The 16582-nt window shown below is 28.5% G+C and overlaps 2 protein-coding genes across 2 annotated transcripts; one reads left to right on the forward strand and one right to left on the reverse strand.

Annotated features, from left to right (window-relative positions):
• Positions 1–1795: 1795 nt before the first annotated feature.
• LOC124840497 (aspartyl protease family protein 2-like) lies at positions 1796–4042 on the reverse strand. The gene has a single exon (XM_047316565.2). It carries the CDS (start codon positions 3647–3649, stop codon positions 2072–2074), a length of 1578 nt encoding a protein of 525 aa, XP_047172521.1. The 5' UTR covers positions 3650–4042; the 3' UTR covers positions 1796–2071.
• Positions 4043–7556: 3514 nt separating this feature from the next.
• Positions 7557–14611, forward strand: LOC124840479 (uncharacterized). The gene is made up of 7 exons (XM_088091663.1): positions 7557–7700; positions 7814–7855; positions 7946–7978; positions 10753–10782; positions 13888–14149; positions 14230–14277; positions 14381–14611. The coding sequence occupies exons 1-7, from the start codon at positions 7679–7681 to the stop codon at positions 14403–14405; spliced, it is 462 nt and encodes a 153-aa protein (XP_087947789.1). The 5' UTR covers positions 7557–7678; the 3' UTR covers positions 14406–14611.
• Positions 14612–16582: the final 1971 nt, after the last annotated feature.

Below are 16582 nucleotides of genomic sequence, written 5' to 3' on the forward strand. Positions count from 1 at the left end.
TCGATTCATAGCAGAACCGAAGCCGAACGGTCCTGTTACCTCTGTTCCCAAACAATCGAGACATATTAGTGGACAAAATAAACTATTGGAACATTCGGTTACTGCCTCGATTCATAGCAGAACCGAAACCGAACGGTCCTATTACCTCTGTCCCTAAACAACCGAAGCATATTAGTGGACAAAATGCTTGGAACGTTCGGTTACTGCCTCGGTTGATAGCAGAACCAAAGCTAAACGATCCTATTGCCTCGGTCCCCAAATAACGGAAGCCTATAATTTCTTCATAACAATGAAAATGCCCCCGCAGATTTATATGGTTAAAAAAACATTTTTTTACTGGTGTGAAAAACCTGCATTTTATCATGGGTCTCTAAAAGCTGGTTTTTTCTTTCAAACAAATTAATTATATTAGAAATTATTTTCACGAAATTTTAAAAATAAGAACGACTTTCTTTATGATTGATTACTTTAAAGTATATTGCTGAGAAATTTAAAGTTATTCTTCAACGTGATTAATATCTTGTATTCATAATTGGCCTTGGCATCAGCAAAAGGTGAGTGAGTGCATGCAGCATAGAATCTATTCATGTGGATAGAATTTGACTAACATAAAATATTGTTAGCTTAGTTTCACAGCAATGAAGTGGAACATTGCCTATTGCGGGCTTCTTCATCTCTATATAATATAGTGTTGCCCTAGGCCTATGTATCATCATCAAGGAAAAAAAGATTGAAAAGATATACTATATATCATTATGATGAAGAAGGAATACACAATAATGATCTTCATCATATCTGCTAGTTTTTAGCAAAGAAGGGGTGCCAGTTTCCCAGTGTTCTTGTTGATTTGGTTCCAGGTTTGAGTCTCAATTTCCAGCAACAACAACAAAAAATGGAAAACAAGTGCGTTGAACTTGTTTGTCAGGATATCAGAAAATATATGGTTTTGAAGATTATAGATACTACGGATCGTTATACTATACAATATATAGATACTACGGATCGTTATACTATACAATATACTGGGGCTGTTTTGGATAGTGATAACAGCTACAGTGCAGGAAGCTTAAGCGTTTCGGAGCCTTCACGATCATCATCATCGATATCATGCAACCAAAATAAAGGTACAAACGACTCATTTAAAAACGGTGTCAATGGGAAACAAAACTTTTCTCATGCAAGCCTTAATAGTTTCAACCCCAGCCAAAATTTCTCTCATGCCACGTTTCAAAGTGTGGCACATTCAGAAAGTCTGCGTTCATCTACAAGAATCGGCACTAGCTATTCAGATTACTCCATGCAAAATCATTTCTCTCTTGCAAGGTCCGCAAATTCAGACAATAGTGACTTTCCTACCGGCCCATCCATTGTTGTTGCTCCCATTATTCATCATCATCATTATTATTATCGTTAATGGTCTATCCTTTTGTCAAGTCGTCAAAGGATGTTATATATATATATATATATATATATATATATATATATATATATATATAAATTTATAGAATTCTCTTATGTGAAGAAGAATAAACACCTTCTGTCGTGAATGAAATAAGCTATTCATTTATCTGTTTTCTTTTTTCATATATTTACCATTTTGAATTATTATCCAACAACATATATTTTCAAAGAAAATGTGTGACTTAAAGAATGAACAGAGTACAGTGCTGAGTAGCTATCATAATTAGTTCCAAAAGTTAAGAAATTTCCATTTAGAAATTCACAATCCCGTGTGTTGACCTTGAAACCATTAGAAGAGTCCAATAAAGAAACCTGTAGAGAATTATGCCGACAATGATAGAATAGTAGCTTTCTGTATATACGAGAGCTTCGTTCTTTGGATTAATTTCTTGGTTGGAGCCTTAAAAATCATAATGGTTGTTAAAATACTAATGTAGAATTTAAAATATATCTATATGTAACATTTTGACGTGTTACACAATCGTTTTACCTAGCTACCATTTGACTTGTTCTCATACTATATAATATTGTTCACACACCTAACCATCATATAGATGGCAATCAAACCCTTAAAACTACATTTCTAAGAGCTAATAATATGATGCTGATGCTAAACCTCAGCACACCTCCTTGGAGAATATCCCAGCCTAGACCTTTTCATATCATACAGAATGTGAAAATTCTGCTGTAGTAAGTTTCCAATAATTGTGAAATGAGAGTGATGTGGACTTTCCAAAATTGCCAAGCAAATAACTTCATCCAGTTCATATTGGTAGAAATAGTTCTCTGCTGGGAAATTCCACACAGCCCCATCTTCAAAATGAATCCCAAAGTCAGGCAGCTCCACTTGCAGTGCTCCTGACACATTGTAACATGGAGCCATAATAAAATCATCTGCAGCAATCTGTTGCAGTTTAATGTTTTTCTCAAACGCTTCTTTGATGATACCATAAACTGGGTCAGGGAAGAAAGTCAAGGTAGAACCTGAATCAATAATTGTACCGCCACTAGCAGCACCTTCTGATAACCAATGCCAACTTTGTTCTGGAATGTCAAGCCTTTCCCCACCAACCATGATGGACTTTATTTGAAGATAGTAAAATGTATCATCTGGAGTTTCTTCTCCTGCAAGGAATGAAGTGAAGTTCATATTGTGGTTATTCAATAGCTCCTTGTCTTCACCAAAGACCAATTTGCTGCTAGTACTTGAGTTGCTGAATAGGTCAGTGAGACAATAAGAAAATGAGTGACCATAGATAGATTGAAGCTGTGAGAAAAAGGAAACAGGTCCTCTCCCAAGTCCCAACAACCCAGAAGCTCCATGAAAAAAGCCTTTGTTCCAATGACCACAACCAAACATCACATCCACTGCTGGCTTACACTTTTCCTTCCCATTAGGCCAGGTGAAGTTTACAGTAAATTTTTCTAACGCAAAATCTCCTGTTGTGTTTGAACCATCAGCATATTCATAGAAATAAGGACATGTTTGGTTTTCAACTTTGCAAGGCTGAAGAGGGTCCGGGGAAGAAACCAGTTGGCACAGGGGATCATAACAGCTTATGTTCCTGTAAGAGCTAGAGTTCTTGGGATTATAAAGGGGTCCGTTTTGTTCAAAACAATCATAACAAGGGTCACATTGAATCCAACTGAGGTCACTGCCAGTGTCAAGTATCAACCAGACATGCTTAGGAGGTGTTCCTACAAACATGTCTATGAAATACTCTCCTGTGCCAACAGAGGCCCCAGACTTTAAGGTTGCCATGATGCTACCTGAAAAATCATCTTTAGTAGATTCCAACGATGCTGTAAAAGCATTAGAAAGGCTGTTCTGCTGCTGGATGGAGACACTTTCCTTTTTCTCTGTGACTTTTCTATGAAGAGTCTGAATCCTGACCAAATCCCTGGTCGCTAAGTTCAGTGCAAGTGTTTTAGGCTCGTTGCCATGATTCATTGGCCTGCGCCTTAGGCGTAAGATTGTTGACCTTTGGTGAGCATTTTCTGATATATCATCGACTCCATCCTCTTCCTCGTTCAATCTAGTTGGTTCTGAACTAGTGGCTTTCGTGTAAGATTCTACGTTGGTGAGAGTTGGATCATTGGTGTGATCATTTTGAGAATCAACTTCAGTGTATGTTTTGAAAGTGACATAGAAAACTGAAAAGAGGACCAAAATAAGGTAAACTTTCATGATCACAGTACTTCTGACTCCTTTTTTGATGGCATATACAAGAAAAGTTAACAAAACAAAATTGAAGTTCTAATCCTAATGCCTATAAAATGCGAGTAGACAGTATTTTCTTTCAATTCCTTAGAGACAAGGAACAAAATCCAGAAACAGAACAACCTAAGACAACAATTCACTAGAAGTTGCTAAAACATAACTTATTTAAAGGTCTAAGGAAGAAACACGTATGCCAAACAAACAAATTAATGGGATCAATGAAGTTTTAGGCTTTTAACTGAAGATAGCTTTGCTTAGGTGATTTGATTGCAGTGTGAGAGTTAAAAGCAGGAGAAAGTGATAAGTTCAAGGTTGAAACTTTAGGTAGTCCGAATTTGGGGATCATGTTGGCCACACTGAGTTGACAAGGACTTTGAAATCAAATTTTGTAGGTAACTTAAGACAGGTGATATATTATTACTTTTATCAAATTGAACAATTTTGCATTGAATTTCTGCCAAAGGGTTTTCGTTGAGAAAGTCTCAGATTACAAAATTCCAAATTCAAACATCCCATTTAAGATTCTGTAATCTGCTTGTATAATTTATTACATAGTCCTAATACAAAAAACCAACATAGGACAAATGAAAATAAATAAACATTGACTTTAGTTCCTTTTTCTTGTTGTCACAAAAGCAAAACAGATACCTAATATTTGACTATTTCATGAGAAGAGCAAAGGTTTTCACACTGTTGGAAAGCCACTTCATTAGCTCAGATAAAATAATAATGCAGATAAAAGTTGCAGATTCAAGTTATGACAGCCATTTGATAACGTGTGAAGTTTTTTTGTGAGAAATGAGAGAGGCATTGAAATTTGTATGAAACATGCAAGGAAGGTCCATCTTGAAATGATATATCCCATATTAAAATTCTATGTGTCATGGTAGGTTAAAATGTGACATAATTCAAGCCAAGTGGGGGTTTTCATGTTGACATTTGAACCTTAACCCTTTCTTTCACCAGTTTTCTTCTTTTCTCATTTGGTATATTTCTGAATTTGACACATAAAATACACCAAAAAGTCTTCTGATAAATATTAATGATAGTATCTTTCTTTGTTTATCCTTTGGATGCTTCTGAGTTTGAAATTTGCATAAAAGACAATGGTTTTAGTTCACAATGGTATCTATAACCTTTGAGGTTGGGATTGCGAAAAACTGACATATAATAGATTGGTTTGATCTGATTGGATATTTAAGTGAGAAATCGTCACTGTAATAAAAATAGTTGACATTAAAATTTAATTAAAAATTTATGTACATTTATAATCTTACTTTAAAATTTGACAGAATGATTTATATTTATTTTAAACTCTTTTATTTAAGAAAATTATAAGCAAATTTTATTCAAGAAATTAATAATTTTTTATTGAATACCTAACTTACTTAAGTTGAGTTTATACCTACCCACCATATCAGCTAATCAAATACTTATTTTAACTCCAAATTACGTTAAGGTCACAGTAATTTTAAGGAGTGGGAACTTGACAATTTCTTTTAGCCTCTTCATACATTTTTCTTGCACCTCCATGTGTGAGAAAAAGATCCAACTTATGTATAAGTTAGAAATATTTTGGATGATACAATTTAAAATTGAAAAACTATTCTAATTATTTGATTCGGAATATGTTTGTAGATTAAAATTTCAATTACATAGGTTAAAAATTTTAAAACTATTTTTGAAATTAAAAAAATATTTTAGATTATATAATTCAAAATAAATTTTAAAATCATTTAGTCCAGAATATATTTTTGTATTTTGAAATATATTTCAGATTATGCAATGAAATCTAAATTCCATTATAGAAAAATCTAAAGTATGGATATTTTAGACTTTTTCAACAGAACGAAACTATGGAGTGCAAATAGTAATTATTTGAGACCTACAGGTAGTTTCTTCTTATCCTCGTATAAAGAAATTTTCTATTTTATTTTTCCGATTGTGAAATCCAAAAAAGACAAAATGAAAAATTCATTTACATGTAGGTAGAAACTAATGGTGGTGCAAAAAGAATCTTTTTTTCTACAAAAGGGCCAGCCCAAAAAAAGAGCGCCGGTATCGCATTCTTCGAAACATTGCCGGAATATTAAACTATAACTAGGCAATTTTATGTAAAACAAAATTCATTTCTTCACATTCCTGCCTGAAAAAATGGCTGACAGAACTGGCATCGTTTCTGCTCCTTTCCAGCACCACGGTCTCCATCTCCGATTCTGATGGAAACGGAAAATTTATTATCTATTACTTAATTTTTTTTTACCAATTTCAAAATAATTCATTATAACAAATAATACTTCATCAACGTTTTTCTAAGAAACTCATACTTGAATTTAGATACAAAATGTATGAAATATTTCAAATAATTTTTATGAATTTGAAGCAAATGTTAGTAATTAGAATTTAATAAAAGCTTAAGAGAATTAGATAAATTTATTAACCTTTATATTCAAGAGATAAAAGAAATTTAAAATCAAGTAACCTACGTATGTGTACATTAGTATGAGTACGAAGAGTATGATACGTCTACCCTATGTCCGTTCGTTTAGGAGTTCTAGATTGATTTTTCTTAGGTTGAGTTCTTTGACATAGAGTTCTCCAATATTGAGTCCTTTTAGTGGATTTTTTCATTGAGTTATTTTTTGTTGAGTTTTTTTATATCAAACTTTTCGTGATAGAATCATTTTTAAATAAAGTTCATTAGCTGTCTAATCTAGACTGATAGGTTACAACATGACCGACCAGTTATAATATAATAAGATTAATAATGGTAGTGACGAATTAACCTCTTAATACAAATTAAAATATGATAGAGTCATGTTTATGTTGACAAAGTAAAGACTCATCACAATTAGTATATATAAAAGTTCAGGTATGATTTTAATATAATATATATTGATTGTTAATCATCTATTGACTTTAACATCGGAATACTTCTATATATATGACTTTAAACAACACTAGAAAGATGTTGAAAACTTACTTAGTCTACAACATAACCCGTCAAGTATCAACAAGTCGAACCAAAAAATTTCAAAAATGAATTTATTTTATATTTTATATTTTTATTATTATTCATTTACCGTGTTTTTAAAATATACACTAGTTTTATATATTAAAATTAATGTATTTTAACAGTTAAGTAAAAATACAATATTAAAAGTTCAACAGAAAATCTGAAACCGTTCAAAACTGTTTTTCAAATAACAAAAATCTATATTGAATTATTATAAATTGAAAAATAAATTGAAAAAAAAGTGAATCATCATATTTTTTCCCAAAAGTATTCTTAAATGTTCTGAAAATATACATAGAATTGAACTTTTCTTTATTCGAAGCTTTCTTTTTTATTCTCAAATCCATAACAACCGTTCATTTGTATTTTTTTTTACACGTCTCTGTAATGACTAATCGCTAGAAATCAGTGTTACACGAAAGCCAAACAAAAGCTGATAACACCAAAATAAAAATAATTATTTAAGTTTAATATAGTTCTGACCCATAAGAGTATTATTTTATTTATCTTAATTTATACAAAAATATAGTTTTATCCTATAGTATACTTAAGTATCTGTCGAGTTTAGTCTAGATACATTATTTTCTTAATTAAGTTAAGAAAATGCAGCCAACAGTGTAAAAGGAAAATTGGTTTTTAAAGGGAATCAAGTTTGTTTGATAGAATTTGGCTTACTATATGCAACAGATAAAGCGCAATACAGAAACAACTGGTCAGTTGTTGGCTTATCTTCTAAGCAATGAAGTGACAACATTCCATATGCTGCATAGTTTGACAGTGTATGAAGTTACTGATTGATAAATGAGAGAGAAGAATAGTGGGTGGTCCATATATTCTTCAATCAAGAACCACATCATCGTACATATGTTTATTCCATTGTTCAAGTATTTATTAGTAGCTTCGTTGCTTCCTATTTCCAACCCAAAGATAAGAAAAATAACACTGGTTTCTGGGTAAAGGCTATCTGCAGAAACAAGAAGATGTTGAGTTTAAGGCAGTCAAGTAAATTTCCTTTATGCCTCTCTTTCTTTCCATTGTAAATTTCAATCCATTTTTTGTTCATGCCCTTATTTTTCATGGTAACAAATATTCTTCTTCTTCTTTTCTGAACATAGGTTTTCCTTTCTCCAAGCCTGAGGGCAAATTCTCTACTGAAGGTACTGTTCGTTCATGCTTCTGTAATGTATCATAAAGTTATACATGCATTGGTTGTTAATAATATATGTTTTTTTTTTTACTTATTGCAGAGAGTCGATTGGCCTATGCCAAACTAGAGAAAGGTACTAATCCTCCAACAACATATAAATGAGATTAGGCTCTTACTTAGTTGATATTAATGATTCAAAATTATTAGTCTTCTTGTTTCTAATTTTATCATTCAATATATTTCATCATCATGTCATCGTATTGTGTTTTATCATCCATGATAATCATTTATTAAAACTTTAACATAATTTAGATTCAATTTCAGAAATACTCATGCATTGAGATAAATATTCATGCATGAATTTTCTTTACATTAAATTTAACATTAACAACATTTTTGTTATACAAAACTCACTATTCTTATTCCAAACCACCATGACAGAGTTAATTCTTTTTTGTCCTTTAAGTCACAATATTATTTATTGATTCGTAGACTGAAACTTCCTTCGACTCTCTACATAAACCTTATTCTCTATATGAGTATGAAAATATAGTATAATCATATGACTTCGTTCTCTAGATTCAAACTTAATGCAATCATACCTTATGGAATATACTTCTTTTTAAAAATGAACATATTAATAAAATTCTCACAATCATAATATATTGGGTTAAATATGTTTTTAGTCCCTAAACTATTGGTCGTTTCTGGTTTTCGTCCCTCTTTCAAAGTAAGGTACAATTTGGTCCTCATTCTTTTCGAAACGTTCGTTTTAGTCCTCGGAACTTTGGTTTTAGTTCTCATTTGTTGTTAAATGAGGACCAAATTTTTAAACAGTGTTTAGTTTTCGAGGACTAAAACGAACGTTTCGAAAAGAATGAGGACCAAATTATACTTTACTTTGAAAGAGGGACGAAAACCAGAAACGGCCAATAGTTTAGGGACTAAAAACATATTTAACCCTAATATATTCATATCATATTATCTCATAGGTTTGTGGTGCTGAAGCCTAAATTCTATTCATTCTCACGCATACACCTACTCCAAAAATTCTCATATCATCTATTCTCATTAAGTCATAAAAAGTCGTCATAAAAAATTTCATATCACATTAATCAAGTTACAATCATATATTAATAATTCAACTCATTCTTTAATATTAAACACAAATAAACCTATAAGACTCTAGTTTCAGATACGTATACATACGATGTCGATGTTTTTGTAAAGCCTTGTACTTGTCATAATGTTTTAATACAATAGATTCAACATCAACAACGATACTTTTTCTTTTACTTTTAATTAAACAACTCTATATGGAGACCTAACTTTTACAATGAAATGTGAAAATTATTTCTTTTAGCATAAACAATTAATTATAAATCTTATTGGTCTATATTTCAATAATACTCTATAAAAATTGTAGCGTACTATAATGGTTTGTGTTATTGTGATCACAATTTTATCAAGATAACTTAAGAAGAAAAACTAGTTGACACTTTAAGTTATTATTTAATTTTTACAAAATCTTTTTTATTTATAATTTATTAATTTACTTATAAAATTATATTTAAATAAAAACTTAAATATAATTAACATAAAGGAGAATGTCACATAAAATCTCTTTATATTACACGTAATATTTGTCCTATCTCATTCAAATACCAATAACACTTAAAATAAACTTAAAGATTCATATATCAACTCTCATCTATTTACACTCACTTCAAAAGTAGCAATATAACTCTAAATGGGAGGAAAAATTAGAAATATCTAAAAATCTAAAAAAAAGTTAAGTTATGCTACCTGGCCAAAAAAATATAGTGACCCAGAACTAAATTAAAGAGAAAACGTTCTCTAATGATTAAACATGTGAATTCTAAAGATACCTACAAATAAAACTTCAAAAAAAAAGTAAAAGAACTTAATAAATGAAAAACTTATTTTAAAAAAAATTCTGATCAGATTAGATATGATTGATTTATATATAGTGATCTCCTAAGTAATAAACTATGCTCGGAAAGAAAAATGATAGGAATCAACTTCAAAAACTTAGAAAGTATAAAGTATATGGATAATACGAAAAATGAAGTTTTAAAAATAAATGATTAAATAGTTAAAATTTTACTTTATATTTAATTTAAAACTTTAACATTTGTCTCATTGAAAAGTATGGATTCTAAAATATAAAAACCAGCTCTTATATCAAACACAACACACAATAAAAAAAAATGTTATATTAAAGAAATGGAATTTTTTTAATAAATATAAAAAATATTTCACGGATAATCTTATAAGATATATATAAGAATACGTTAAACATAAATAAAATAACATAAATATGTACATATTCAAAAAATTACCTAAAATATGTCCAAGTTTATTTTTTGGGTTAAATATGTTTTTAGTCCCTAAACTTTGGTAGTTTCTGGTTTTCGTCCCTCTTTTAAAGTAAGGTACAATTTGGTCCTCATTCTTTTCGAAAACGTTCGTTTTAGTCCTCGAAAACTAACACGTTTAAAAAGTTGGTCCTCATTTAGCAACAAAATGAGGACTAAAACCAAAGTTTCGAGGACTAAAACGAACGTTTCAAAAAGAATGAGGACCAAATTGTACCTTACTCTGAAAGAGGGACGAAAACCAGAAACGACCAATAGTTTATGGACTAAAAACATATTTAACCTTTATTTTTTTATATATAACTGCCATCACATAAAACTGAATAAGAAAAAAAAAGAGAGAGGAAGATATAAAGAAGTTTATTCTTTTAAAAATAATATTTTCGTATTATTTTGAACCAGGACATGGTTGAGTGAACTCAATTAACATATTGATGCGTGCTTTAATATCTTTTATCTATATAACTTAATTGCAAAATCTTATGTCATGTCTTTTTACTGATTGTAGAGTGGTCCCAGCTTATGAAATCGCTTCCAGGTAATAATCTTGCTTTCACCATTATAATATTATTCAAAGCATAATATATACATGTTTACTGTTTTATTTAGAAATTACACACATATTTCTAATTGTTATTTTTGGTTTATATGATATATTAAAGATAGTTCATTATTCTTAGGCCTATTATATAAGATATAATAAAAATATTTCATATTTTGTTTACCAGTATTTGATATTTTAATTTTTTGATTTAGACTATAAGTTAAATTAAAAATCTTCTTGCAATGTTATATACTTATACTCAACACTACCTTCATAACAAGATTGAATTATCATTCGAAGTACTACGGATAACATTGGATCAAAGTGGATAGAAGGTATATTTGTAGTCACGTAATAATGTAAAAACAAATACTCGTAGGGTATTTGAGAAAAAAATGCTTTGTGAATTTTTTTTATATCCAACCAACAGATCAAATAAATTTATTAAAAAGATTCTTTAAAATGTAAACCCATATAAAAATAATTTTAAAGTATAGTTCAAATAAAATTGCCTAATATAATAATAATGTAAAAAAATTGAGTTTCCTAAAAGCAAATTCAAATAAATTGTATGCATAATTTAAGTTTTAAAAAATAAATTTGTTTAAAACAAATTCAATGTTATATGTGTAAATAAAAAATTACATATATAATCAAAATATGATATTAATCAAATCATTAGTAGAAGGACACAAAATATATATATATAACTATCAACAATTTCTTTATACACAACATTTTTATTCGTATTGTGTATTATTACTATTTGCATCATTATCTACTCATACATAACATCAAGTGGAAGAATAAAAACCATAACTAATAGAAAAAAAAATAAGTTAATGAAAATTTAACAATTCATATTTTAAACAACTCATTAGTAGAAGCATAATTATAAAATTTAACCGCAATATAATATTTATTAAAACATATAACTACTATGTACTTAAATTTCGAAATATATATGGATTAAGTCGGATAATCATAAAGTTATACATTTGTCATGTAGTGGATTATAACATAATAACTACCTTAATTCCAATTAACCTATCTCACCATGATTGGGTTAGTTCCTATCAATTCTCTAGGTCATGACACTATTTCATATTGATCCCGTATATAAAGAGACTTCTTCACATAAACTCTATTTTTTATGAGTTCATAAATTTAGTAGAGTTAGAATGACTCTACACTGAGATCCCTACCCAATTACATACCCTAACAATATAAAATGTGACAAATCCTCTTATAGATGAGCATATTCATAAAGCATACATATATATATATATATATATATATATATATATATATATATATATATATATATATATATATATATATAAAAGATGAAGCAATTTCAAACCCAATATTTTTATGGTATAAACAACTCTGGTTGTACCCTCAATCATACTGCATAAGAACCCTTCTCCTTGAAACAATGATTTCTTGCCCAATCACGACATAGTTTGTCCAACAATTTTGAGATATGTTATTCCTTCAAACTCAAACTCGCACAATGAATTGTCCCCTTGTTAAATGACACACCCCTAGAGGTATTCTCGTCTAATGAAGCCTTAGATTGTCCAACAACCCCTGAAACTAAATTCTTTTAAATTCGCCTAAGACCACTAGACGCTTGTTTCACCAGACTAACACAACAATTCTTATCTCACCCAACAACTGTGACCGTTAAAGCTCACTACATTTGGAAATTTTATAGTGAAAGACTTGCTTGCCCAATGAGTCTGCATGAAACTAAAAACTTACTAGATGTATCATACAAGCCATTTAGTCTCTTTAGACACTCTTACACGTTTTCTTAGTTAAAAAAAAATAACATGTACAAAATTTTAAGTGCCTTATATGAACTAAATTGACAAGCAAGATACATCTTAGATAAATTAAAAACCACAATTCACATCATTAGCACAAGTTTAAATCAATCAAGGTTGACAAATTTCACTCACATTACAAATTTCAAATTTAATCAAACCAAATCACAAATTAATCAGACATACAAATTCACCCTTGCTCAACTTATTAGATTGTACCAAAACAAAAAAAATCATACATAAAACATTATTAACTTCTCTTACCTAAAATAGGAAACTCCTTACTCAAATGTTCCTAAGGCTTTAGTTCTTACATGATGATCTAATTATATAAAGAAAATATGAATTAGAAATATGATCATATTCTTATGATCATAAATAGACAAAGATTGACTTTGATCTACTTTTCATTAGCATGCATTGGATTTAAGGCCAAATGCAACTTAAATTGTTAAATTTATTTAAAAATGAATATACTTTATTTTTAACACTAATAAGTGAAATGTGTAAAGCTTTTCTGTAGATATTTTTTTATAATATTTTATCTTCAGATATATGAAAGATGAAATTAAAAATTTAGAAAGAAGATAGAAGTTTGAAAGAAATAGTAATTTTTATAAAATAAAATTCCACTAATAAAAATTGTATTTATAATTTAACACTTTAAATAATAAAATAATTAATCTTTTTAAAACTACTATTACTTTTTACTACTTTCTAGGTCCTAGGATGAGAACAATAAAAAAAATTAAGTTTAAAAGTAAGTTTTAAAAATAAATTATTAAATAGTTAAAACTTTAATTTAAATATAATTTAAAATTTTAATATTTATTTCAATGAAAACTATGAATCAAGAACAGTTAATACCAAACACATACACACTAAAAAATGTTATATTAAAGAATGGACTTTTTTAATAAATATAAAAATTATTTAATGAATAATCTTATTCATATAAGTTAAATATAAGATAAATTATCGAGTATCATTAATAAGTTTTTCACGATAATTCCAGTAAAAAAACTTGAAGACAAAAAATTTATAATTTTTTTTATAAAATGTTTTTATTTTTATTTTTTAATGTTAAATTTAAACTCAAACTTAAATTTAACTTATATGATCAAATTCATTAATTAAAGTATATAATTTTTTAAATTATTAATCCTTTAATTTAGAATTATTAATTACCAATTGAATAGTATATTGATTATGATATTTGAACATGACTTTGCTAAGTCAACTAAGTATTCTGATGTGGAATGTTCAGATGCAAAGGATAACGATGAAGAAGATGAGGAGTCTGAAGGTGAGGAATCTGAAGTCGAGGAATCTGAAGGTGAAGAATTTGAAGCCGAAGAAGAATATGAAACCGATGAATCTGAAGTCGATGAATCTGAAGTTGAGGAATATGAAGTCGACGAATCTGAAGTTGAAGAATCTGAAGCTGAGGATATAAATTCTGAGGAATCTGAAGCCGAAGATATAAATTCTGAATCTGATGCCGAGGATTCAGATGAAGAGCCACCGAGGTATGTTCATGTGTTCATAACTGGCTTAACTGTCGATCATTTCTTCTTATATATTTCATCAACTTTTTATATGAATGTAGGAACCTCACGGGTATCAATCAAAACATGCGTAATTTGTCTATGCCGAGGTAAAAACTATGTAAATTAAATATTTAATGTGACCACAAAGTTGTGTAATTAATAATTAACAATTGATTCTACATTTCTTTGTTGTTTTGTTGTTACAAACAGACAGGACAAAGCAAACTACGCATGAATGAATAGTCATGGTTATGGACTCGCGAAGAAGGAGAACTTCTCATAATGTTAATATGTAGCATAAACTACAGTCGATGGCAGTAGCTTAATTAGAATAAATTGCAAACTCAAACCTTGTCGTCATTCTCTTAAATAATTTGACCATTACCTTGGTTTGGATGGTGGTTTGTTAGGTTATGTGGTATAATTATTATTGTGTGCTTCTATGACTGTTATATTATCCTCAATACCTTTTGGCAGTATTCTAACTCTACATGCACATGACTCATCAAATTTTATTTGCCTTTTAAATGAAATGCATCATTTTCAAAAGCTTTAAGAATTCTAGATTAAGTGTGTTAGAATTTGAGATAGACAATATGATTGTTTATCAAATTTATTTTAAACTATATATCCTTGATTTTTTAAATGTAGATTAAGTGTTCTAAAATTTATTTCTTATTTAGAGAAAACATTTTTTTTTCGACAAATACAATCGTCTATATATATACGATTAGAATATTGTTTGACCAGTAATAAATATCACAAAAATAGGTTTGTGAATTACTAAAGGAAACTTTTTAGTACAAAGAAAAGAGGAATTTTTTAAGGAAATTTAAGTTTATGAATTGTCGCAATTCTTTTAATAAACTAAATTTTTCTTTCTTTTCTTTTCTTGTAAAGATTATAATTGTTGTCTCGTACGTTATTGGAATGATCTAAATAAAGAGAAGTATGATTTTCGACTGAAGTAATTGAAATGTAAATACTACTGTCAATGTGAACTTAACAAGACGAAAGTTCAAAAATATCAAAATTACAATAGTAAACTCTTGAAAGATATTATGTTTCTGTTCATTTTTTAGGTAAAATTTTTCTATATTTCCATACATTTTAACATGCATTTCATAAAATTATAAAATAATTTATTTATTTTTTCATATTTTATTGAAAATTCAAATATAAATCTAAGTCTTATTATTTTGGATAAAAAATAATATTTATTTTTTATGTGGTTGAACTCAATTCTTTAAATTAAAAAATACATTTTAAATTGTTAATTTAAAATATATTTTTTATCCTGCAAAATGTAAATCATATTTTTTATATTTCAAGATATACAATCTAAAATATAAAATTTACATTCTAAAACGTGTATTTCAAAACGAAAATCCTAAACCAAAGATAAATTTAGAATTTTAAAATACAGGGGGCGCATAATGAAATTATGGAGCTGCAGGAAAATTCGGCCCATTTTTAGTGTCTTGGACTTGACAGGGAAGACTTGATAGGAATGTTTGTTTGGTTTCACTGGACTTCCACTTTAGGTTTCATTACCTTTATTAGTGTAGAACATAATATAACATTAAATATACGAATAAATAACATAGAACACAAAAAAATAAATGTAAAATAAATTAAAAAAAGGGTGAAACATGTTTTTTTTTCAAAAGTGTTCTTAAAAAAATATGATTTTATTTATCACAGTTTATAAAAAATATTATTTCATCTTTTAAAGAAATTCTAAGCAATTGGTCAGTTGTTGACTTATTTTCTAAGCAATGAAGTGACAACATTCCATATGCTGAATCGTTTGACAGTGTATATAATTTGAACACATATTCCAGTTAAAAATAATGCACGTAGCCTCTAAAATGTGATTAGCATAATTGATATGGTTAACAAGAAAATGTAATCAGTGATTCTTAGCGTATGAATTGTTGAAAGTTACCTGTTACTGATTGAACAAGTCAGTGAGTTAAATTTTCATAGTAAACAATGACAACTTTTTCTATGTTGTTTCTTGGTAAAAAATAAAGTTCCTTTAGTTGATATTAACAATAAATGTTTTCATTAGAAGTAACCATGGATACTTCAAACATCCAAGAGAATAGTATGTAATTTACTTAATATTCTTGAAACAAATGTGCCAAATAAATATGCGTATATAATTGGTTTTTTAAAATACCGCATTATTCTTATTAAATAGTTTAATATGAGATATAATAAATACATTTTTAATTAATATTACATTTATATTTCTTGTTTAGGAAATTTGTGTAAGGTTTACTAAACAAAATTTGGGAATAATTATTTCGAAAAAACCAATTATTAAAGAGTTAATTACTATAGTTAGAATAGCCTTTTGAATTTTGTATATTTTTCTACCATTACACCTATTATTAAAAACAAATC

The sequence above is a fragment of the Vigna umbellata genome, chromosome 5, assembly GCF_029865625.1.
Source record: "Vigna umbellata cultivar VRB3 chromosome 5, Vumbellata_1.0, whole genome shotgun sequence".
NCBI classification, from domain to species: domain Eukaryota; kingdom Viridiplantae; phylum Streptophyta; class Magnoliopsida; order Fabales; family Fabaceae; genus Vigna; species Vigna umbellata.